Source organism: Oncorhynchus keta, chromosome 5 (genome assembly GCF_023373465.1).
Source record: "Oncorhynchus keta strain PuntledgeMale-10-30-2019 chromosome 5, Oket_V2, whole genome shotgun sequence".
NCBI classification, from domain to species: domain Eukaryota; kingdom Metazoa; phylum Chordata; class Actinopteri; order Salmoniformes; family Salmonidae; genus Oncorhynchus; species Oncorhynchus keta.
Window position 1 is genome coordinate 14310646 of NC_068425.1, and position 25957 is coordinate 14336602.

Here is a 25957-nt window from a genome sequence, read left to right on the forward strand (position 1 = left end):
AAAACAAGGTAGTAATGAAAATATGTACTTCTAGATCACTAAACTCCCAACGATGAATTCCCCTTGACAAGTATAATCTTGCAATAACTGAAACATGAACCAGCATTTATTTTCTTAACATGAAAATACCATCGTTTTTACTTTTTAGGAGGGGGTTACATAAGGTTTCTTACCACAACCAACTAAATAAATATTTTCATACAGTATTGGTACAGAATTCCAGAAAATAGGTTGGCCCTCTTGGTAATGCTCACTCAGATTGCTGTGGTACAATGGCATGATGACTATCAGGAGACAGGACATCAAATAGATAGCACAGAAGCTGCAATGCCTAGAGCCAAAACAGACAAGAGATGTTCTCAGACATGCTTGTTATCAATGGTGATTTCTTCATAGACATTCACAATCTGTTTTATCGAGGTCAGTTGATCCTTTTAACTAAACATAAGGGTCCATTTTGCCATTATTTGGTACTACAACACAATGTTTCCGCAGTTAGAACAAGCTTACTTTTTTTTCAGTGCTGGGATATATCAGCATTTTCCCCACTTTGGCAAGGTTAGACCTCTCTCTGTAAATACTATAGTAAAAAAAATAAACCATAGCATATTAATCTATGCATTCCATTATGATGCAAAGAAGAAAATGCAAAACACTAACTGGTACATGTTTTTGAGTAGCCCATTTCCTTACCTTTCAAGCATGGAGTCAAAGCAGGTCACAGCGTTATCCTTCTGTAGAACAATGATAAGACAAGGGCCCTCGGGTAGAGCACACATCTAGAGAGGAGAGTCAATGCCACAGGCAGAGTGTTACAGTGAGTGACCACTGCATGCTGCTATTGCGCAACTCCTACATGGCAGATACCCACTCCTCACCTTCCCATCCCTCTCAGAGGGTAGCATCAGTGTCTCAGCTATGTGACATCTCTGGGTCTCGTCCAGGACAGTCATCCTCCCGGCCACCAGGTGGCAGCCTGTCCTCAGCAGCTGCTCAAGCAGGTCCAGGTGGATGGGGGCTGGGCCCAGTACACTGGTGGGCAGCAGCAGGCAGGTGGTTTGGCAGAGAGCACTGCGGACCAAGAGCCCTGCTGCCACCCACACACAAACAGCCACGTTTACAAAGTTCAACTGCTGTTGATACCGCATCAACTAAACGCAACAATTGCCCCAGACCAATCATAGGCAACGTCCCAATAAAAAGTCAATGATTAAGGGACCTGTTTTGTATCCACATAAAAGTAGTAAATAAGCGATTCAACAACAAAGACACAGCTAGGCTAAAACATTCAAAACTAGACCTCACCTCCATTCAGTCCAGATGCCATAAGGTGTGATAAAGATGGCTTGTTCGTAGCAGCAAGAGTGTGGCTCTGTTCACGAGCCAGACAAGCCAAATGGTCTGACTGTACACTGGGTATCTGTGATACAGAACAGTGAGTGACAGACAAAACATGTGTTCCTTATTTAAACACAGGGCATATGAGACGGCTATACATCTTGGAATAGTAAATCATGTCTATTGTAGCACTGTGATGTACCTGCTCCTGTCTCATGGTGTTGGTCTCTGTGCAGCATAGGCCCTGAGGGAACAGCCTCCTCACATCCTGAACAGCTCTCTGATAGCTCCTCGATCCTACAACATAGTATTATATCATACATCATGAGCTACTAACATTACATCTGAAACATTAAAGCCTTGTTCCAAAGCCAGTCTCAGCCACTCTGTAACTGATTGATCTATGTTGTCTGGCAGGGCCTGGTAGGTGGCCCAGTATGGTGCGGGGACGAAGGCCACTGACTGACCATAGATGCCGCTGTGTAGCTGGTCCGAACTGTAATCGGCCCTCCAGAGGAATTGGTCCTGAGCGCGGGCCTGGGCAGGGTCCTCAGGTCCCAGCACGTCCAGTAGCCTCTTCACAGCATTCTCCCTCTGTAGGCACAGAGCCAGGGAAGGCCCAGAGCTCAAGTACTGGACATGGGCTTCTACAGCAGAGGGGTCCTAAGGGGAAAACACAAGAAGAAAACTGAGCTGAGCCAATGCATTTAAAACAATGTAACAATCTGTCCACTGGCCTGGTTTAGGTAGGTAGGAATATGTGAGTTGCCTGATGCTCTGCAGCAGACGCCAGTGACACAGCTGTGCTATTGTCCAGAACCAGCACATGCAGGCCCACCACAGTGAAGCCACTCCTCTGGACTTTGCTGAGGATTTTCCCCAGAGCATGGCTCCACACTCCAGGCTTGAACAGACACAGTGTGACCAGCGGCTGGGGACCTGATGGAGACAGACAAGAGTGGCAAACAGGGTGCTTACACATTTTCAACTTTTGTACATATTTGTAACCATTGTTGAAGTAATCGACTTTGCAAGTAACCAATGTTTAATAAAACATCCTACATTACATCATGCTATCTAAAAGGTCAAAGTTCATCTAAATAAACCCGTTTCCAAACTCACCCTGCACCATGAAGTTAAACAATGACTCACACTGGGAACCTGTAAGAAACATTAAACAAGTCAGAAGGGAGGCGGGTGAGAGAGTCGATTGAATGTGCTGATGACCCGGTGACACATACCAGCTACATTAATGCGAGGTGGGGGTAGGAACTTCAGTAATGGGCGCACACTGTGATCTGAAGATGAGAGAAAATCCACATAGCTATCCTTGACATGATTGCCCCAGATATAGGGTACAGTGAAATAGTACCTAGCTTGCACTGACTAGTTTTTACCAGGGATCATGTCTCCCAGGGAGAAGAAGAGGGACGCTTGTCTGAAGGCCAGTTCAGGAGTGGGAGACAACAGTATGTTCAGGTTCCCGGGGTAGTCCAGTGGCAGGAGCCGCCGTAGGGTGGCGAAGGCATCTACCCTCCTCAGAGCACACACCAGGGCAGGGGAGGAGGCCAGGCCCACCAGACTGCTTCGCCACAGCCGGTCTCCTACCTCATAGGGGCTCACCTCCCGCGCCTGCTGCCGGGACAATGTGGGCAGCCACTTCAGGGCCAGCAGCTCGAATCCATCCTCCACGACATCGCCTGACGGAGAAACAAGGTAGATAGGAGAGAAACGTAGGGCAAGGTTAGGTAGGTGAGGAGCTCAGTGCTACAGCTGAATTGCAAGTACAATATTGGTATTATGAATAACATTATGCATTTTAAATATATTTCATTACATGGGCTGTGTTGTGGGAATGGTTAATGTGGGGTAAAGTACCTGTTGTGTCCCCTGTCCAGAGCATGTGTAGCAGGCTCAGGCCCTGACTGATGTCCCTTCCAGACAGCGTAAGCACCACCACCTGCTCCAGCTCTGGGTTGGATGGACACCTGTGATTGGACAGCACCACATTGCAGGGGTTGGGTACGGCCCACATTCGACCACCTGAGAACCAAGCATGAACATGAACTCAATTAAACCAGGAAGCCAGGGAGGGGGTCATCATTGACAGACTGTGTTGACTCTTCCCTTACCAAAGCTATGGAGCAGGCTCTCTCTGTAGGGCAACATATGAAAGCAGCTGCTCGGGTCCAGCTTTCCTTCATCTGACAGTCTGATGTGGATACATCCCAACAACCTCTGCTTTTCCAACTCTTTCATAAGGGCTGACAAAAAGAGGAATCAGTGTCAATAAATTGAACATTGATGTCATGAGCTCAAATGCCTCTACAGTACCTATCAGCATCAAATGGCATACATGTTCTTTATACACTGACTGTACAAAACATTAGGAACACCTGCTCTTTCCATGACTGTGACCAGGTGAATCTAGGTGAAAGCTATGATCTCTTATTGATGTTAGTAGGTGCCAGGCTTGAGTGTGTCAAGAACTGCAATGCTGCTGCGTTTTTCAAGCTCAACAGTTTCCCGTGTGTATCAATGGTCCACCACCCAAAGGACGTCCAGCCAACTTGACAAAACTGTGGGAAGCATTGGCGTAAACATCGGCCAGCATCCCTGTGGAACGCTTTCAATACCTTGTAGTCCATGCGCCAACGAATTAAGGCTGTTCTGAGGGCAAAAGGGTGTGCAACTCAATACTAGGAAGGTGTTCCTAATGTTTTGTACACTCAGGGTACTTTTGAGGTGAAAGAAGGAGAGATATTAGGTATTACAGGGTTAGGTGCTACACCTGCAGGCAGGCTGGCACAGTGACGTAGGCCACTCTCTCTCCTCAGAAGTAAGACCAGGCAGTGGGAAGACAGCTCAACCTTCTTCTCATCCACAGTAACATTGGGCGGACTGCAGAACACTGACACCTTGTCAAAGAGAAAGACAAGTTTTTAAGGGCATAGTCAACATTGATCTCACCAGCTTCTCTCAGGCACTTTGCTGTCATTTCAGTGTCGTGTGACTGATCTGGAGACAGTGTGGTGGAGGTGGGGTCGTTACCTGCTGACTGGTGAGTCCCAGTGCCTGGGTTCGTTTGGTGGGGAGCTGCAGCCTCTGGACCCCCCTCAGACTGAACCCTCTGCCCTCACACACAGACAGAACCTGGCTGTAGCAGCACGGCGCCACCGCTGGAGACACTATCAAGAACACGTCCACTATGAGGTGGGAAGGGAAGAGTCAGATCCACAGTAAGACATTTTGAAACTTCCAACTACTGTACTTGGGATCGAGACTAGAGTAAAGCATTAAAGCCATAACTCTAACATTGTTGACCTCAAGTGTGCACTTGTTTCTGAGTTACCTTTAACAGTAGCACACAGGGTGGTAGAGGACCTGGTTAAATACAAGGGGCTGCTTCCCTCTCCATCACCAGGGGCAGAGCTGAGAGTGTTGGAAGAAAAGCACGTTATATATATATATATTGCCCAAGAAGATAAAAACAAATGTATCAATCAATGTTTACTGAGTAAACCTTCAGCCTCTTGACCTTCCATCTACTCATGATGATTAATGATGTTGTTGTTTTTTAAATTGCTTGTTTTTTTGTTGTTTTTGCTTCACAACGCTTCGAGATTCTTTACGTAAGGTATAGCACTATAAAAGTTCAATAAATTGTTATTAGTAGTAGTAATATGTTTGTTTTTCTACTTGTAATGTTTGAGTGATGGTTGTGAGACATCAGGATGGCTCTGGAAAACAAACACACCTGTCAGTTGGAGCCTGGTCAGGGTTCCGGGAATTATTCCCTGGAACTCTCCCTGCGAACCACGTGACCAGTTCCCTGTGCACACTGCTGGCCAGGCGAGGGGAGTAGAGGAGGGGCAAGTTCTTGCTGCTGTAGTGCAGGGCGTTGATGGATGCCGGGTCTGTCTTCCTAGCCAGCAGGGGGTCTGAAGGGCCTGTTACATCCTGCCACACGGTGCGGGCGTGAGGCCCTCGGACAGCCAGGGCAAGGACGGGCTCATCGGCCCCATCATCTCCCTGCTCGTAGGATACCCTGCCTGAATCGGAGACATACTTACTATAACTTACTGAATCATTCCAGTCTAGGCCACTGAAGATCTGCAGACTAGATAAGAATATAACAGAATATAAGTTTATTAGTTGATAGACGTTTTACCGACACTGTTGGTCAGAAAGCCAGGAGGAGGGTAAAGGAGGCGGAGGCCACACACATCCAGGCCTGAGCTGTGGAGAAGCTGGAGGGTGTGGTGAACCACCAGGGGATGCAGGAACAAAGATGTATATCCCAGAGCAACAGCTATCTGTGAGGAGAAGAAGAAAAAAACTGTATGGTTGATTTCCTCATCCCATGACCAAATCAAATCAAATTTATTTATATAGCCCTTCGTACATCAGCTGATATCTCAAAGTGCTGTACAGAAACCCAGCCTAAAACCCCAAACAGCAAACAATGCAGGTGTAAAAGCACGGGGTATTAGACCATGGGGTATTAACCTTGAGATTAGACGATACCAAGGAGTTTTGGAATAGCTGAGATGAGATGTTCTTACCTCTGTGTGTAGCTGCTGAGTGCACATGGTCTCAGGCCTCTGACAGCTGAGCTCCTGAGTCTCCACAGTCTGCCAGTAGAAGCCTGGGTTCAGACCGAAGGTCCTCTTCACAGCCTGAGACACAGGGCAAATTATACAGCACATTACAGGGAACACATCCACATCATCAAGTCAATCTCAGATTCTAAGCATTCACCTGTACCTACTACCTACCATTTTGTCTGAGTTGACAAAGATAAAACTGTCCAGGCAGGAGGCAGGTATGTGGACGGTTGGGGGATAGGCCTCTTGGACTAATAGGCTCCTGAGCTGCGGCAGCCAATGGGTGATGGCTCTGAGGGAGGTCTGAGAGAGGAACCTGCAGACACGCTGCTGGAACACACTATGACTCTTATCCACACCCCGTTTCTATAAAGAAGAAAAGAAAATCACTTAACTGCAGAAAAGGTGGTGTAGGAACAGAGGAAATGTTTGGGTGCATTCACATAGAATTGGGAATTAGAATACTACTACTACTAATAATAATAATAAGTAATTTAAAAGGATCTCTATGTTCATTCCTCTCACCCGGGGTTTTCGGACAAGTTGTAGGCTCTCTCCGTGGGACACAGCACAGATGTGTAGAGCCAGTCCATCCTCTGTCCACAGCTGCTGTAGGCCGGCCACCCAGAAAGGTACAGCAGCCCTGTCATCACCCCCTTGAGGGTCTGGTGCTCCAACCTACAACACACAAGTTAGAGGCCTCAGTAAGACATGGACTCCATCTCAAACAGAGTAAAAATAATCAGATGATCTCAGTTGAATGACGTTGTCAAGGACTAGTCAAATAAATATTCACCAAAGACAGAAACCAAGCAACCAGAGCATTGTATATATGGGATTTGGTTGTGGCTGACTCCACTGTTGGTGCTTTCCAATGATGACTGCTGCTGGCTACCAGGCCTGGACTGGAGAGGCATACAGTCAGCAGCAAGCACTCCTTATCCTCCATATCAGCAGGCAGAGTATTAACTGATTGTAGGTAAGAGGCCTCCTGGAAAAAAAAAAGAACGAAAAAGATTATATATGTAGGGGTAACACTCAATTTATCAAATGGCACTGAGGGAATGACAATGACAAAGAAGACTGAGTGGAGAGCTATTGAATTGTGAGCACTGAGTCTCTGTTCCAGATGAACTTACAGTGTCATAAAGAACATCAGTCTTCTCAGCGGCAGGCTCCCTGTCTCCAGCAGACCTTGTTGGTCTAAAGCTTTCCAGCTGTTTCTGGAGCTGTTGCTGGCGCTGTGCTCTCTGTTTCTGTTGCTCTCTCTGCTCTCGGTCACTGACAGGTCACAAAACAGGTGTTCAGCCACCAGTGGAGGCTGCTGAGGGGAGGATGGCTCATAATAATGGCTGGAACGGAGCGAATGGAATGGCATCAAACCATGTGTTTGATGTACCTTATTTGATACTATTCCACTCCAGCCTTTAGCACGAGCCCGTCCTCCCAAATGAAGGTGCCACCAACCTCCTGTGTGAGCCACTGTGACTAAGATTCAAGATACAGTACATGAGACAAAGTCTCCTAAAATGAATATCGTATCTACCTTTGTTTCTTTGGCTGCCCGGTAGTAGCACTCTGCTGAAAAGCAGGTGTTCTCTCAACTGGCGGCCTGTTTTGGTCACGCTTCATTGTGGTTTGGTTGTCCACCTCTGGAAGCAGAGATGTTATCTCATTGTTAGCCTCAGGCAGCTTGTCCTTCAAGGACACTCTTCTGGGGGTTCTGCATGTAGAATCTGCTGGAACTGGATCTTTCCTGTCCGGCTCGCTCCTGTTTCTGTTCGCCTCGCGTAACATTCTGAGTAACAGGCTCTTTCCAGTTACTTCCCTGGGAGAAGAAGAAAAAAAACATTGACTCAGGAAGGAGTAAAACTGAATTCATAATTCACTGATACAGAGCCATTATAGTACTGTATATTTACAAACCTATGTAATAATGTTTAGAGCTTTACAATGGGTCAGTTATTCAAGGTAATATTTACTCTTTTCCATTCAGTAAACCAGACCGTATATTATTGTCTGTTTTCTTATCAGATTGGTTTTCGTCATGTAGGTTGGGGTTGGTCAGCTTCATGGATTGTGATGAAGTGCTGTTACATGGTCTGGTTGTGTTCGTGGGAGGCTCAGGGTTGCGTAAATCAATATAAACGGTGGGCGCTTCCTGGCGGCTTGGCTGCAACTCAAATGCCATCCTTTTGAAAGACTTTCTCCATCCACCATTTTGTCTGCAGTAAACAAAATGTTCATGTTAATTAATTACATCATTCATAATCATGTGAAACCCACACAACTTGATCATATATTTTACCTGAAATTGGTAGGATGTTGGACAGGTGCTTTCTGAGGCACACCAGAAGTTTTATCTGGCGCAGTTTCTCTTTTCTCTTCAGCATCTCCACATGACGGTGCCCTACAGAAAGCAGACAGCCTCTCCAATATAGCATCCTGTGACCTTACATTGTCTCCATCTGTGACCAAATTGAGAATGAATTGATTACATCATTATGATAATAGCATTGAATGTTAATGACATGCCAGGTGCACACTGGTTACTCTACATCTACTAGTTGTTCAGCAGTAGCTATACAGTTGAAGTCGGAAGTTTACATACACCTTAGCCAAATGCATTTAAATTCAGTTTTTCTCAATTCCTGACATTTAATCCTAGTAAAAGTTCCCTGTCTTAGATCAGTTAGGATCACCACTTTATTTAAAAATGTGAAATATCAGAATAATAGTAGAGAGTGATTTATTTAAGCTTTTATTTCTTTCATCACATACCCAGTGGGTCAGAAGTTAACATACACTCAATTAGTACTTGGTAGCATTCACTTTAAATTGTTTAACTTGGATCAAACGTTTTGGGTAGCCTTCCATAAGCTTCCCGCAATAAGTTGGGTGAATTTTGGCCCCTTCCTCCTGACAGAGCTGGTGTAACTGAGTCAGGTTTGTAGGCCTCCTTGCTCACACACGCCTTTTCAGGTCTGCCCACACATTTTCTATAGGATTGAGGTCAGGGCTTTGTGAAGGCCACTCCAATACCTTGACTTTGTTGTCCTTAAGCCATTTTGCCACAACTTTGTAAGTATGCTTGGGGTCATTGTCCATTTGGAAGACCCATTTGCGAGCAAGCTTTAACTTCCTGACTGATGTCTTGAGATGTTGCTTCAATATAACCACATAATTTTCCATCCTCGTGATGCCATATATTTTGTGAAGTGCAACAGGCCCTCCTGTAGCAAAGCACCCCCACAACATGGTGCTTCACGGTTGGGATGGTGTTCTTCGGCTTGCAAGCCTCCCACTTTTTCCTCCAAACATAACGATGGTCATTATGGCCAAACAGTTCTATTTTTGTTTCATCAGACCAGCGGATATTCCTCCAAAAAGTACGATCTTTGTCCCCATGTTCAGCTGCAAACCGTAGTCTGGCTTTTTTTTATGGCGGTTTGGGAGCAGTGGCTTCTTCTTTGCCGAGCGGCCTTTCAGGTTATGTCGATATAGGACTCGTTTTTACTGTGGATATAGATACTTTTATACCTGTTTCCTCCAGCATCTTCACAAGGTCCTTTGCTGTTGTCCTGGGATTGAATTGCACTTTTCGCACCAAAGTATGTTCATCTTTAGGAGACAGAACGTGTCTCCTTCCTGAGCGGTATGATGGCTGCGTGGTCCCATGGTGTTTATACGTGTGTACTATTGTTTGTACAGATGAACGTGGTACCTTGGTGTTTGGAAATTGCTCCAAAGGATGAACCAGACTTGTGGAGGTCTGCAATTTGTTTTCTGAGGTTATGGCTGATTTCTTTTGATTTTCCCATGATGTCAAGCAAAGAGGTACTGAGTTTCAAGGTTGGCCTTGAAATACATCCACAGGTACACCTCCAATTGACTCAAATTATGTCAATTAGCCTAACAGAAGCTTCTAAAGCCATGACATAATTTTCTGGAATTTAAATGCAGTCAACTTAGTGTATTTTAACTTCTGACCCACTGGAATTGTGATACAATGAATTATAAGTGAAATAATATGTCTGTAAATAATTGTTGTAAAAATTACTTGTCATGCACAAAGTAGATGTCCTAACCGACTTGCCAAAACTATAGTTTGTTAACAAGAAATTTGCGGAGTGGTTGACAAATTAGTTTTAATGACTCCTACCTAAGTGTATGTAAACTTCCAACTTCAACTGTGTCAGTGATACCTTAGAGTTACCCTATTGTCTACCTGGTTTTATTTCCATAGGTTCGTCAGACACACTGCCTCCTAAAAAGAGTCTATCTGTTTGAAGAGTCAGAAGAATCTGGTCCAGATCCCAGTGCTCCAGTGGCTGGTAAAAACACAAAAGGTACTGATTTGTAGGACATAACACTTCATCAGCATCTATCGAATGGTCAACAAATACATTAGTTATTATGTAGTACCTTCTCAATTTATAACAGGAAACTTAAACTCACCTCAAAAGACAAAACAGTTTGACTATTTTGTAGTGGCTTTTTCATAGAGCCATTTGGTTCAGTTCCCGATGCCTTTCTCAAAGCATTGAGTGACTCCAATGTGTTTTCTTCACAATCTGTGTTGTGTGAAGTTTTTTTTTTTTGTCTGTTTAGTGTGCCATGGCCGTGGTGCACTGGGGTGTCCCCTTTCATCTCCACAGGAACGTTGCTGCGTGGATGGCCTCCTGCCCAAGCTGCATTTCTAATAGAGTCATGGCTGCATATCTCATTTACCTTATTACCTATGGGACTGAGCTCCTGGAGTGTGCCCTGCTGGGCTAAATCAGTAGCTTGATAAACTCCATGGGGTTCAGTTGTAGGCTCTCTATGAGGGCAAATGGTCTCCTCTGTCAAACACAGTTGTGGCTCTGCCATAGATATTAGAAGCTCCTGTTTGGGATACACAGAGTAAACCTTGTCAAGGACTCGTCATCAATTGGTGTAAACTTGCTCGGCTAGCTAGCTATTTCACGTTACCTCTATTTCAGAGTCCTCCAATGACAGACACTCTAGGCACTCTGTGTGTTTAGGAAGAAGGGCTACTGGTCGCCGAAAGATGGAAATGTCTTCTTCATTTTCAGACTGGAGAGTAAGATTAGACAAATTTCAGCTAACGTTTGATACATTTATCTAGATTTACTGTGGCAAACACAATTCAAACTCTTGTGGAACAGCAAGTAAGTAGCAAAACTCATACAAATGAAGGGTTTTTCGTAGGTCTAGCTAGCTAACGTTAGCTAAGTGCAGTAATCAAACTCACCGATGAAGAATCCGAATCAATGGACGGAATATGGGGTTTGAAGCTGTCAAAAAGAGCATTCCAACGCGTTGAAGGATCTGTGTCCATATTGACATAAACTAATGTATCTATAATCATCAAGATAGACCACTCTTATGTGAAAGCAGTAGCAGTCAGCTCCACTAAGTTAGCTCAATTTAAATAGCTGCTAACAACAACTAGCAAACTGTTGGTTACCATAACAACTGAACTACGAGAGTGAGGAGCGCATATAAATGATGGAGGAGCACGTGTTGCAGTGCAGAAGAGACGTGGCCTGGGGAAAGATGGTCAACATGAACATGTCAACATCTGTGATGCGACTGCGAGTTAAGTAATGTATGAACCGTTCAAGTTCTGCGGTCTATGAATCCTGCAGTCAAAGCTGTATTGGAAATGTGCTGCTGTAAAATTGCTCCTGCCCCACTTCTTCAAAATGAAAACGTTATAGTGTCGTTATATGTAAGCCCTGAAGGTTTACTTCTCCCTCTGCTTAGAGTTCTGGACCATTATGGTACAGGAGGAAGTGTTTGCCTTGTGTACACACATGGTCCATCTGGCCCCTCAATAGCTGGGCCTCTGCACCTTTAATTGGTAAAGGCTGCTATTGTTTACCTAGGGCCTATATCTATATTTGGTTGTGTGACCAATTCCTTGTTGAGCAAATCTGTCTCTTAAATATTTATTCAGAGGACAAAAACAAACATGACTTGTGTTTATTCAAAGGAGGAGTTTAATAGTCACCCATTCAAAAGTGGACTGCTTTGAAACGTCCTAAAAGCTAAATGTACTGTACACCTTGTATTCTAGTAGGCTTACTTGCAATGTTAATGAACATTTCATGAAATATGAAACTAACTAAAAGTGTATGATGCAAAAGCTACATAACTTGCAACATGTAGGGCCTAATTACCACAGTAGCAAAAATATTTTGTTACATTACATATTTTGAGAAATAATTAATATAGGCTAAATCATTGAATGTACAGGGAAAATTGTAGGCTAATAACAATTATTTTGAAATTATTGTCTTCCAAATGTCTGGCGTCTTTGACCCCTTCAACAGTTGTTGAAATGTTCGTTGCTGATATCCCTCAGGTCATGGCCAACCAAGCCTGGAGGGCTGTTGCATGTTATATTGTTGTAGATGGTGACAACAGTGTGGGGTTCCTCTCCCTCAGCCAGGGTTTCCACTTGCCGGGGCACCGTCTGTGGTCTCCTCAAGCTGTAGTCTCTAAGGGGAAGGACACTGCAGTCACATTTCCAACGGTTCCCTGTCAGCCACAGTTGGTGTAGGGTGTCTGGGATATCTGGTGGAATGCTGCTAAGAGCGTTATCCTTCAGGTTTAGATAGCGTAGCCTGGGCAGCAGCTGCATGGTACCATTGTGCAGGATCTCCAGCCTGTTAGCTGAGAGGTCCAGCCACGAGAGATGCTTCAAGGGCATGAGGGCCTCCGAGGGAAGTTGACGGAACAGGTTGCTGGACAGCAGCAGATAGTCCAGGTTCTTCAGGCCGTAGAAGGTGTGGGAGGTTAGGACCTCGAGCTTGTTGAATCTCAGGTCTAGTTGTTGTAGGCCCAAGAGTTCCACGAAGCTCTGGCGCTCCACCACAGAGATGTTGTTGTTTTGAAGAAAGAGTCGTCGCAGACCCGATAGTCCAATGAAAGCTTGGGTCGTGACCCTGGTCAGACAGCCCTTGTCCAGGTGAAGACTGTGGAGCTTAGCGAGACCTTTGAACACTTGGTCTGGAAGAATGCGGAAACAGCTGCCAGACAGGTTAATGACAGCCAGGTGAGAGAGGCCCATGAAGGTGCCCATCCGGGCCTCCTGCACCTGGTTGTGCTCCAGCTCTAGAACCTCCAGGTGCCCAAGCCCCTCAAAGATCCTGTCCCCCAAGGCATGGATCCGGTTGTAGCTCAGACGCAGTTCTTCAAGGTACTGCAAGTCACGGAAAGTCCTGGGCCTTAGTCCACTAATGGAGTTGTTGGAGAGCCGCAGCACATGGAGGCTGTGAAGACCAAGGAAAGTCTCATCGTGGAGCGCTGACAGTTTATTGTTTGTGAGATCCAGCCATCTGAGGGACTTCATACCCACAAAGGCTCTGGGTACCACCGTCACTATCTGATTCTGAGCCAGGTAAAGCTTTTGCAGTTTGGGGAGCTTCATGAACACATTAGCCTTAATGACCTTCAGGTAATTTCCGGTGAGGTCCAACTCCTTCAGCTCGGTAAGACCTTGGAAGAGTTGTGGCTGTAAGTAAGCCAGCCTATTCCCAGCAAGAACCAGCTCCCTCAGGCCATGCAGGTCATGGAACCCAGTCTCAGGCAACACTGCTAATGAGTTCCACCCCAAGTTGAGAAGCCACATATGTGGGAGGCCAGCAAACAACTTCTCCTCAATGCGGGACAGTTGGTTGTTATGGAGACTAAGCGAGGCGAGGTTAGGCGTGTTCTGGAAGATAGTGCCCGGCAATGAACGGATTCGGTTGCGCTCCAGGTGGATGTGAGCTAGCGACTTAAGCCCTCTGAACACCTGGGAGTCAAGTGACACCAGCTGACCGCTCTGTAGATTCAGAAAATCCAAGTTGCTGAGATCCTTGAAGGCGGTGGCAGGCAGAGTGGTGAACAGGTTTCCATCCAGCCAGAGGGAGCGAGTGGAGACAGGCACGTCAGAGGGGGCCTGGGTGTAGTTGCGTGCGCTGCAGTAGACATTGAGCTCTAGACTGTAGTCGTCATGTAGACAGGTGCAGCCCTTGGAACAAGGAATGGGCTCCTCAGTAGGTTTCTCTCCCCCTGTGTCAGGGTCTGGCAACACCAGTGATGTCCCCAGTACCCACAACACCAGTAGCACAATCGTGTGCATAACAGCTGGGGGTAGAGAGCAAAGGAAGTAAGCTCAATGTTGGTGCTCCTTATCTAAAACTACTTAATATGCTTATTCTCTTTGTAATTAACATGTATTTTCTCACATTTTAAGGCCTCCCTGAAAGCTAATAAATTAACATATGTACTCAGATTACTCAGATTTTACGTGAACCAACTTAAGATCAATAGTATAGGCAATGCCTAGGCCTATTTCCAAAATTATTATTATTATTTATTTAACTGAAAACATTCATTACTAAAATATGCAAAGCTACCATAAGTGTACATTCATTTCTATTATGTGTAATTTTAAAAGATGAAAGTTCAATGAATCAGAATAGTTTACCTTACCTTATATTTCAGCGATTTTGACTGAGGTAGACCGACAGACAGCCACCCACTAAACGAAGGACGTGTGTATTTGTGTTTGGAATGGAAAACCTGCCTAGTCTTTCTAGAAAAAGTCAGACCCACTGAACTCTCAGAATTAACCTGTTCATACCCTATGACCAGCATCATCATCAGTCTTTCAATGAGACTATGGTCTTATCTCTCTCAAATATATTTTTTATACATATACAAACATATCAGTATCTTTACAAGTACATTTTCAGTGAACATTCTTAACTATTTGATGTTCAAGAATTTAATAAACAAAATGCATTTTTTTCCCATGATCTCCGTTACCTCTTATCTCTCTATTGGTTCTTAGTTTTAAACTCAGATTTGTCATACTACAAAACATCATTAATACCGCAAAAATTCATATTATATGAATGTCTACTGTACATATGGTCTGGTGGTCTGACTTCCAAGTAGCCTTTTGCTGTTTACTAAAGCCAGGGTCCTTTCTCTGAGTACATTTACTGTAGATTTTGACTGATACAGACAACATGGCTGAGAGATAAGACAAACCTGGTGCAATAAACCTGTGCTGGCTGAAAAGTAGCAATGGCATTTTGAAATGTACAGTTGAAGTCGGAAGTTTACATACACCTTAGCCAAATACATCTAAACTCAGTTTTTCACAATTCCTGACATTTAATCATAGTAAAAGTTCCCGGTCTTAGGATCACCACTTTATTTTAAGAATGTGAAATGTCATAATAATAGTAGAGAGAATGATTTATTTCAGCTTATATTTCTTTCATCACATTCCCAGTGGATCAGAAGTTTACATACACTCAATTAGTATTTGGTAGCATTGCCTTTAAATTGTTAAACTTGGGTCAAACATTTTTTCACACGCTTTTTCAGTTCTGCCCACACATTTTCTATAGGATTGAGGTCAGGGCTTTGTGATGGCCAGTCTAATACCTTGACTTTGTTGTCCTTAAACCATTTTGTCACAACTTTGTAAGTATGCTTGGGGTCATTGTTCATTTGGAAGAGCAATTTGCGACCAAGCTTTAGCTTCCTGACTGATGTCTTGAGATGGTCAGTATATCCACATCATTTTCCATCCTCGTGATGCCATCTATTTTGTGAAGTGCACCAGGCCCTCCTGCAGCAAAGCACAACATGATACTGCCACCCCCGTGCTTCACGGTTGGGATGGAGTTCTTCGCCTTTTTCCTCCAAACATAATGATGGTTATTATGGCCAAACAGTTTTATTTTTGTTTCATCAGACCAGAGGACATTTCTACAAAAAGTACGATCTTTGTCCCCATGTGCAGTTTCAAACCGTAGTCTGTTTTTTTTTATGGCAGTTTTGGAGCAGTGGCTTCTTCCTTGCTGAGCTGCATTTCAGGTTATGTCAACATAGAACTAGTTTTACTGTGAATATAGATACTTTTGTACCTGTTTCGTCCAGCATCTTCACAAGGTCATTTGCTGTTGTTCTGGGATTGATTTTCACTTTTCGCACCAAAGTACGCTCATCTCTAGGAGACAGAATGCGTCTCCTTCCTGAACGGTATGACGGCTGCGTTGTCCCATGATGTTTATACTTGCGTACTATTGTTGGTACAGATGAACGTGGTACCTTCAGGCGTTTGGAAATTGCTCCAAAGGATGAACCAGACTTGTGGAGGTCAGCTATTTATTTTCTGAGTTTTTGGCTAACTTCTCTTGATTTTCCCATGATGTCAAGCAAAGAGTTTGAAGGTAGGCCTTGAAATACATCCACAGGTACACCTCCAATTGACTCAAATTATGTCAATAAGCCTATCAGAAGCTTCTAAAGCCATGACATCATTTTCTGGAATTTTCCAAGCTGTTTAAATGCACAGTCAACTTAGTGTATTTTAACTTCTGACCCACTGGAATTGTGACACAGTGAACTATAAGTGAAATAATCTGTCTGGAAACAATTGTTGGAAAAATTACTTGTGTCTTGCACAAAGTAGATGTCCTAACCGACTTGCCAAAACTACAGTTTGTTAACAGGAAATTTGTGGAGTGGTTGACAAACGAGTTTTAATGACTCCAACCTAAGTGTATGTAAACTTCTGACTTCAACTTTGTAACAAAAAGAGATTCAGGTTTGTACTTGCAATGTGCGTAAAAGCTCAGTATTAAGAGTTGTTAGATGTTTTTTTGTCCGAATTTCGTCTTGATATCAGTGCACTGTAGCTAATCATTATCCCAGGTAAAGGGAAATGTAGCTGTTTCTTATCTCACAGCACACACATTGACCAGCAAACAGACTCTGATGTTAAACGTGGGTTGACTTTCACTTTATTCTCTTTCTCTGTAGCTTGGTTTCGTGAACTTACTGGACTACCCAGAACCGGACGTGTGCCTAAGGACGTCCAAATTCAATAAAATCTAACAGAAAACATGACCATTGGCTGGACAATCCTGGACTTTGACAGACTGGCAGTTTAAGAAAAGACATGGGTATGTTGTGTAATGCCTACTCTAATACTGGCAGGCATTAAATTACATTGTTTTGTCACACTGAACATTCTTGTCGTTAAATTATATCCTTAAGTAGGTATATCAGGGCAAAGTCATCATTTGTCACCTTAGGCTTAGTTCTCTGTTTAGCTCAACAAGTTTCTCCTTTCACATTGTGATTGTTCCATGATAGTGAACAACATGAGACTTGCCTGAAGGTTGTTAGAAAGATAAAGCATCCCTAATATTTAAGCAGTGTGTTTCATGTTTATAATTGGTGGTGCTATTCACTTCTTTCACCACTAGAGAACACTGCTGCTCTGTTACCTAGGCATATGAGACACGTTGAAGGAATCCGAAAGCTCACTTTCTCTGAAAGGAAAGACCCTTCAGCATACAATCCAGTTATCCCAATCAGTTTGTAGGTGTTTACATGTTTTGAGATATCGTTTTACTTTGAATTAGTCCAATAAGTTAGCCACCTTACCACATACACTCTGTCATGGCAATGTCTCATTCAAGTTTGATTCAGTGCTTCCATTTCTGCTCTAGCAGAGGAGGCCCTTGTTTGCTACAGCATGGTGTCAAATTAAAATAATATGGAAGAACATTGTTGAGTTTTATGCTGTTAGAATGATTTTAATGAGCCATCGCAAAAAGATATCAGCTTATTTACTTTTCCTATTTTTAAGAAATGAAGGAATGGGTCTCATGAAGGTGTATAAACCCCTGTACCGGAGGGAAATCTCCCATAGTGCGTCTTTAACAATTCCTGCTCCCCAGACAAACACCTCTAATTGGCTCACTCCCCTGCACTCAACCAGCAGAAAGGTTCCCTTCCTAGGTCTGTCAGCACCGGGAGAACAGGAGGCTTCATGGTGAGTGACAGAGCCCCAGCTGCAGTGGCAGTGAATGTAGAGCAATGTCTCACGCTCTGCTGGGAGTCAGTGTTTATATACAGGAGGAATAGATAAACTCCTCAGTCACATAACTAGCAGTGGAAAAGTTGAGAACTTCCTCAGCAGTGGTGAACAGACCTGAAGGGCACCATGTCAGTGTGTGTTGGAGGATCCGTGCTGATAGCTACAATACCGCATCTTCCTTATATTTTTGTTATTCCTTCTGCTGCTCATGACTGTCTGTCAGAGAATGAATGCCTAGAGGGGCAAGTGCACTCTACTGCCTTCCAAATTCTATCCCAACAGTAGAGAATACTGCCTACCTCCGTTAGGCTAACTGTTGTGTAATCGTGCCGGCTGACACTGTTTTGAGCAAAGCTGTTATATTTTAAGATAGATAAAATAATATTTTTGCCAGTTGCACAGACATTTTTTTCTACAGCTGGCTTATTATACAGATTGTAGGCTTACTAAATGCATTATATGTGAGGCTTTGTAAGGGATTTCTTCCATTGACGGAGAGGTGGACCAAAGCACAGCGTGGTTGTTTTGATTCATGTTTTAATAAATCACTTCACATGAACAAACTAACAAAAACAAGAAACGTGAAAACCCAAAACAGCCCTATCTGGTGCAAAACACAGAGACAGGAACAATCACCCACGGAACACTCAAAGAATATGGCTGACTAAATATGGTTCCCAATCAGAGACAACGAAAATCACCTGCCTCTGATTAAGAACCGCCTCAAGGCAACCATAGACTTTCCTAGACAACCCTACTCAGCCACAATCCCAATACCTACTAAAACCCCAATACAAAAACACACCACAAAATAAACCCATGTCACACCCTGGCCTGACCAAATAAATAAAGACAAACATACATGCATACATACTTCGACCAGGGCGTGACAGAACCCCCCCCCCCTAAGGTGCGGACTCCCGGACACACATCAAAACAATAGGGAGGGTCCGGGTGGGCGTCTGTCCATGGTGGTGGCTCCGGCTCGGGACATGGACCCCACTCCATCAATGTCTTAATTCCTCCCCCTCGCGTCCTAGGATAGTCCACCCTCGCCACCGACCATGGCCTAGTAGTCCTCACCCAGAACCCCACTGGACTGAGGGGCAGCTCGGGACTAAGGGGAAGCTCGGCACTGAGGGGAAGCTCGGCACTGAGGGGAAGCTCGGCACTGAGGGGAAGCTCGGCACTGAGGGGAAGCTCACTGGGAGGGGAGTTCGGCACTGAGGGGAAGCCTGGCTGGCTGGGGAAGCTCAGGAAGAGTCTGGTTGACTGGCGGATCTGGAAGTGTCTGGTTGACTGGCGGATCTGGAAGAGTCTGGTTGACTGGAAGAGTCGGATCTGGAAGAGTCTGGTTGACTGGCGGATCTGGAAGAGTCTGGTTGACTGGCGGATCTGGAAGAGTCTGGTTGACTGGCGGATCTGGAAGAGTCTGGTTGACTGGCGGATCTGGAAGAGTCTGGTTGACTGGCGGATCTGGAAGAGTCTGGTTGACTGGCGGATCTGGAAGAGTCTGGTTGACTGGCGGATCTGGAAGAGTCTGGTTGACTGGCGGATCTGGAAGAGTCTGGTTGACTGGCGGATCTGGAAGAGTCTGGTTGACTGGCGGATCTGGAAGAGTCTGGTTGACTGGCGGATCTGGAAGAGTCTGGTTGACTGGCGGATCTGGAAGATCATGGCTGACTGGCGGATCCTGGCTGACTGGCAGATCTAGCTGCTCTGGCTGCTCCATGCAGACTGGCAGCTCTGGCTGCTCCATGCAGACTGGCAGCTCCATGCAGACTGGCAGCTCCATGCAGACTGGCAGCTCCATGCAGACTGGCAGCTCTATGCAGACTGGCAGCTCCATGCAAACTGGCAGCTCTGGCTGCTCCATGCAGACTGACAGCTCTGGCTGCTCTGGCTGCTCCATGCAGACTGACAGCTCTGGCTGCTCCATGCAGACTGACAGCTCTGGCTGCTCCATGCAGACTGACAGCTCTGGCTGCGCTAAACAGGCAGGAGACTCCAGCAGCGCTGTAGAGGAGGAAGGCTCTGGCAGCGCTGAACAGGCGGGAGGCTCCGGCAGCGCAGGAGAGGAGAAAGGCTCCGACAGCGCTGAACAGGCGGGAGGCTCCGGCAGCGCAGGAGAGGAGAAAGGCTCTGGCTGCGCTGAACAGGCGGGAGGCTCCGGCAGCGCTGTAGAGGAGGGAGGCTCTGGCTGCGCTGAACAGGCGGGAGACTCCGGCAGCGCTGTAGAGGGAGGCTCTGGCTGCGCTGAACAGGCCGGAGACTCCGGCAGCGCTGGAGAGGAGGAAAGCTCTGATGGCGCTAGACAGGCGAGGCGCACTGAAGGCCTGGTGCGTGGTGCTGGAACTGGTGGTACTGGACCGAGGACACGCACTGGAAGCCTGGTGCGGGGAGCTGCCACCGGAGGACTGGTGTGTGGAGGTGGCTCTGGATAGACCGGACCGTGCAGGCGCACTGGAGCTCTTGAGCACCGAGCCTGCCCAACCTTACCTGGCTCGATGCCCACTCTAGCCCGGCCAATACGAAGAGCTGGTATGTACCGCACCGGGCTATGCACATGCACTGGAGACACCGTGCGCTCCATAGCATAACACGGTGCCTGCCCGGTCTCTCTAGCCCCCCAGTAAGCACAGGGAGTTTGCGCAGGTCTCCTACCTGGCATAGCCATACTCCCTGTGAGCCCCCCCCAATACATTTATCTGCGTCGCCGTGCTGCCTCCTCATACCAGCGCTTCTCCGCTTTCGCCGCCTCCATTTCTTCCTTGGGGCGGCGATATTCTCCAGGCTGAGCCCAGGGTCCTTCACCGTCCAGTTCGTCCTCCCATGTCCAGTCCTTCTCTCGCTGCACCTTGGTGCGGCTACACTCCCCTGGTTTAGCCCAGGGTCCTCTCCCGTCGAGGATTTCCTCCCAAGTCCAGAAATTCTTGTCGCGCTGCTCCTGCTGCTGCTGTTGCCTGTTACCACGCCACTTGGTCCTGTTGTGGTGGGTGATTCTGTAACAGCTTTCTTCTATCTCCTCCTCTGACGAAGAGGTGTAAGCAAGGATCGGACCAAAATGCAGTGAGGTGGTTACTCATGTTCTTTAATGAAAAAATGAACTATACATGAAATAACCAAAAATACAAAACAACAAACGGACCGCGAAAACCTATACAGCCTATCTTGTGACAACAAAGACAGGAACAATCACCCACCAAACACTCAAAGAATATGGCTGCCTAAATATGGTTCCCAATCAGAGACAACGAAAATCACCTGCCTCTGATTAAGAACCGCCTCAAGGCAACCAAGGAACCGCCTCTAGACAACCCTACTCAGCCACAATCCCAATACCTACTAAAACCCCAATACAAAAACACACCACAAAAATAAACCCATGTCACACCCTGGCCTTCGACCAGGGCGTGACAGGCTTGTATATAGCGCAGGGCTGTCGAGGGGAACCTAATGGCACAAGTCCCTTAAGATCACATGCGACAGCCATATTGTATGAAATCTAGCATGTCGACTTCCCTGGGATAACATATGCTGCTGGCATATTGGATTCTCCAGATGTAGGGAGCAGATAATAGGTATAATTTCATAAAAGAACATTACCATTCCTCCAGGTACTTTTGCATGATTATTGCAAGAGATGACATCAAACCAAATCCACTGACAAGTGAGAGGGGGCATAGAAGTTTAAAGTAATTTCCTTTCTCTTTATACAGGCTATGTATGTAGAGGTGCTAGAGTCAAGGAATGTGTCGTAAAAAGTTGGTTTGCAGTAGATTGTAGCCTACAACTACACAGGTGAAGTGGAACAAGCTTATTTCTATTTCACAGTGATAGAACAGTACTGAATAAAAATTAAACTAGCGGCTTTGTGTGGAGCCGTGGGAGACATAGGCTAAGAAGAGTTTACCTCAAGGTAATATGAAATAACCATGGAACTTTTTCATTATTTCAGGGATTAATTGTATTATCGTGTTAAAAAAAAGCATTTTAATCGACTCAGAACATGAAATAATCCCCTCAAGATTATTTATTACTCTCCAAGGACAAGATTCTTCTGCCCTCAAGATAAAACTAATCTTCCCTGAAGATGTAGGATTATTCACTTGAAAAGGATGTTCCTGTAAAATTGAAAAGGATGCCCCAACCCGTCTCAAAATGGAGAGAAACTGTCAGAAAGGGCCATGATCCCCATCTGAATCAAAGGTGAAGCATAATGAAGCTGTAGCACAGAAAATACTTTGTAGGAATGAACTAACCTGTATGATTTTAAACGCTTGAATCAGTAAACATTACTTTGACCCACCGGTCTGCTGTTGAGATGAGTCCATATCACACGCCGTCTGTTGGGTACATCCCACTAGGCTTATTAGATGAAGCCTGCAGGCCTCAATCTCAAACAAAATGACTTATTGGCACCAATGTTCCCTCTAATGTTTTAGGGCACTGAGTCTTGTGAGCCGGAAACTTGAACCTTGTGAGAATTTTATTCGGCACTGATGTTCAGTGAACACTGAGGCTGTACCCTTACAGTTTTAGACAGTAGCCAATAGACAGTGGCTATTTGAGCGTAATGTAGGCGTACCAACAAAACCAATGGAGCAAATCGCATAACATTTTTACATGAAAATAGCTTTTGATTTCTATGATAAAGCCTATATTTGGTGTTCAATGCAGGCCTACATTTTATGACACTTTTAATAACGTGTTTACATTATGAAGGGCTTGACATTGATTTTTTACTAGGGTCTGTTCTGTAACACCGTGGGACAAATAGGTGACTGTAAATTGCATTGTATGATGCAAGAAACCACTTTACAAAATAACAGTGATTATTATTACCATACAGAGAATTAGACAATGTAGGCTACCTCTGCCTATTGACTTATTTGCAAATTCAAGCCTGCGTCAAAATACATCACTGCCCCTTTAATTAAGACGTAAGCTTTTTGCCTGACTGGCTTTTCAAAGACTACTTGAAATGAAGCCAACATGTTTTGTGCTCTTGTAGGAACCAGTAACTCCCCAAGCCTTACCTATACTTATCTATAACTGGGCTAATAACTCGCTAACTAGCAAAGAATATCAACAAATGTGCACATGCGCGGCTCTTCGCTCTGATCTGAAAAGGGCATTCAATTGCGGGTGATTGAAAGGCCGCTCGTGGCCTACCCCCGCCAATATAATTCTACTCCTTTGCGCTCTGGCTCTGCCTACAACAAAATCAAAGACTAAATCTTGCAAAGTTGGATTTGTTTTGTTTTGCTGATATAATGTTGATTCGATCACAGAAAAAAACGTTGATATATATAGTCTAATCTAATGGGGCGAACTCAGTGAAGTTCAATCTCTTGCGTCTGGGTGCGGCCTGGCATTTCTTCTGCACAGCAGTCTTGGGGGAGGTGCGCGTTCCCGCACACGCGCAGTTTAAAGGGAACATTGATTGGCACTAATTCATTCCATCTAACTGGATGGAGGCAATTTTTCACAATTAATAAGAACAGAGGCCTTCCTTCGTGATACACATTCAAATTGACTCCCGGTTTGCGGTATGAAAACGTCTGACAGACTTATCCATTCAAGAGCTCTGAAATGTCCAGCTGTGTGAGCCAAAGCCATTTGAAACATTCCTGACTGGAATCATGCCATTCAGCCTCATGCTCCGCTTGGGAGGTTGATCATAGCGCGATGAGAAGGATTGTGACTATGCTCTCGTTCATTATTTATTTTTGTTGTTACCACGCCAAGCTGATTGCTGGTCAGATTAAAAAGGGGATCCACACAACCCTATTCAATTAGGAACCCAATTCATTTGGGTATTTAATTGGTCAAATGTAGCCCACTTTGAATCCATATAAGCCGTAGCTATAATACATTTATTTCTCACATATCCTTTCATATACCTTGGATGATTTTTAGCCCTTGTCACATGCTGTAACCTATGCCTCTGACCATTAGGCAATCAATCAAGCGTTGATAGAGGCATGATTCAGAGAGCAACAATGAACCCAAATCTGAGGTGTGATCTTTTTACATTGATGCTGATTGGTGTGTGGTCTGTCTGATTTTTAGAGAAAAAAAGAAATCTGCCTTTCATACAAGGTTTCAAACCCTCTTATCGGTTTCCTAGGCATTCATTCACCCCAAACCTGTCCACACAATGCAAACTCAACCAATGGATGATGGGAGATAGACATATCTGTACAAAGCATTGAGGGTTGTTATAAGTAGGCTAGACTGATTGAAATGTTCATTAGCACATTAGCAGCTGAGTTGATCTTTAAGCCTCATATCAGAAACCCCCAGACCCACTAGTCAGGATATGCCCATGATATATATATATGCCATTTGGCAGACGCTTTTATCCAAAGCGACTTACAGTCATGTGTGCATACATTCTACGTATGGGTGGTCCCGGGAATCGAACCCACTACCCTGGCGTTACAAGCGCCATGCTCTACCAACTGAGCTACAGACTCACTTACTCACACTGTACCTCCACTCTTTAATACCCAGAATGTCTGTTGAGTACAGGAGGCTTCGTTGCTCTCTGCTTGTTGGGTGCATAAAACACAACATGTTATGCTTAGATACGCATACCAATTAGATGTATTTATTTACCAATTTATGTCATTTTATTCAATAGTGTCCTATGCTCATAGGCCTTAACGTAGTTGTGGACAAGCTGTGTTCTATGTTAAACGGACATATGTTATAGCGCTGCTGGGTATGGTACATGGGTTGGTAAGCAAGGTATTTGTCTCAGGGGTAGTTGGGATATGCAAAAAACACATTTCACACTCGTACAGGTAACCCCTATTTGGCCTTTGATAATAGTCCATTAGAGAGTGATTCGTTTTGTGAGAATCTAGCCTCTAATAACAGTGTTCTTATCTTACCTCTGTCATGGTGCTGCAGAGTTAATGGAAAAACATTTTACATTAAAGCACATTTTTGTAGCATTGTCCACAAGAGCCATCTCCCATTTAATATAATAATACAATATAGTATAATAATATACAGTATATCACAAAAGTGAGTACACCCCTCACATTTTCACTTAGGGGGGTGTACTCACTTTTGTTGCCAGCAGTTTAGACATTAATGGCTGTGTTGAGTTATTTTGAGGGGACAGCAAATTTACACTATTATACAAGCTGTACACTCACTACTTTACATTGTAGCAAAGTGTCATTTCTTCAGTGTTGTCACATTAAAATATATACTCAAATATTTACAAAAATGTGAGGGGTCTACTCACTTTTGTGATATACTGTATAATATACATAATATAATTATGTCATTTAGCAGGCACTTTTATCCAAAGTGAGTTACAGTCATGTGTGCATACATTTGACATATGGGTGGTCCCGGGAATAGAACCCAAAATTCTGACGTTGCAATTTTTTATTATTTTGATTTCATCTTTTATTTAACCAGGTAGGCCAGTTGAGAACAAGTTCTCATTTACAACTGCGACCTGGCCAAGATAAAGCAAGCAGAGCGACAACAACAATAACACAGAGTTACACATAAACAAACATAGTCAATAACACAAAAGAAAAATCGAAAAATCTATGTACAGTGTGTGCAGATGTAGAGAGGTAAGGCCCTAGAGGCGAATATAATTACAATTTAGCATTAATACTGGAGTGATAGATGTGCAGATGATAATGTGCAAGTAGAGATACTGGGGTGCAAAAGAGCAAGAGGGTAAGTAATAATATGGGGCATTAGGTAGTTTGGTGTACTATTTACAGGTACAGTGATCGGTAAGCTGCTCAGACAGCTGATGCTTAAAGTTGGAGAGGGAGATATAAGACTCCAGCTTCAGAAATTTTTGCAATTCGTTCCAGTCATTGGCAGCAGGGAACTGGAAGGAAAGGTTGCCAAAGGAAGTGTTGGCTTTGGGGATGACCAGTGCAATATACCTGCTGGAGTGCGTGCTACGGGTGGATGTTGCTATGGTGACCAGTGAGCTAAGGCGGGGCTTTACCTAGCAAAAACGTATAGATGACCTGGAGCCACTAGGTTTGGTGGCAAATATGTAGTGAGGGCCAGCCAACGAGAGCATACAGGTCTCAGTGGTGTGTAGTATACGGGG

The 25957-nt window shown here is 44.7% G+C and overlaps 2 protein-coding genes and 1 long non-coding RNA gene across 6 annotated transcripts in view; 1 reads left to right on the forward strand and 2 right to left on the reverse strand.

Annotated features, from left to right (window-relative positions):
* Positions 1 to 84: 84 nt before the first annotated feature.
* On the reverse strand, positions 85 to 11732 carry LOC118365351 (dynein axonemal assembly factor 8). 3 transcript variants are annotated; one of them, XM_035747501.2, is made up of 30 exons: positions 11203 to 11732; positions 10920 to 11024; positions 10677 to 10832; positions 10174 to 10276; positions 8254 to 8413; positions 7928 to 8170; positions 7492 to 7773; positions 7085 to 7226; positions 6742 to 6936; positions 6471 to 6623; positions 6117 to 6311; positions 5904 to 6017; positions 5510 to 5654; positions 5096 to 5390; positions 4691 to 4770; positions 4390 to 4544; positions 4130 to 4256; positions 3471 to 3602; positions 3217 to 3381; positions 2736 to 3038; positions 2580 to 2636; positions 2461 to 2499; positions 2108 to 2277; positions 1806 to 2001; positions 1541 to 1635; positions 1306 to 1420; positions 879 to 1090; positions 694 to 779; positions 511 to 580; positions 85 to 331 (listed from the first exon to the last, which is right to left on the reverse strand). In XM_035747501.2, the coding sequence occupies exons 1-30, from the start codon at positions 11317 to 11319 to the stop codon at positions 251 to 253; spliced, it is 4488 nt and encodes a 1495-aa protein (XP_035603394.1). In that variant the 5' UTR covers positions 11320 to 11732; the 3' UTR covers positions 85 to 250. The 3 variants fall into 3 exon arrangements, with proteins under 3 accessions (XP_035603394.1, XP_035603393.1, XP_035603392.1); XM_035747500.2 differs by having other exon boundaries at positions 879 to 1087; positions 10404 to 10832; XM_035747499.2 differs by having other exon boundaries at positions 10404 to 10832.
* Positions 11733 to 11921: 189 nt separating this feature from the next.
* On the reverse strand, positions 11922 to 14587 carry igfals (insulin-like growth factor binding protein, acid labile subunit). The gene is made up of 2 exons (XM_035747507.2): positions 14436 to 14587; positions 11922 to 14087 (listed from the first exon to the last, which is right to left on the reverse strand). Exon 2 carries the CDS (start codon positions 14080 to 14082, stop codon positions 12280 to 12282), a length of 1803 nt encoding a protein of 600 aa, XP_035603400.1. The 5' UTR covers positions 14083 to 14087; positions 14436 to 14587; the 3' UTR covers positions 11922 to 12279.
* An 89-nt stretch (positions 14588 to 14676) lies between these two features.
* The window catches only part of LOC118365355 (uncharacterized), a 150067-nt gene continuing 138786 nt past the window's right edge, over positions 14677 to 25957 (forward strand). For both annotated transcript variants that reach the window (XR_004821764.2, XR_004821763.2), the window contains exon 1: positions 14677 to 16927. This is a non-coding gene — a long non-coding RNA (uncharacterized LOC118365355). The remainder of the gene's footprint in view (positions 16928 to 25957) is intronic.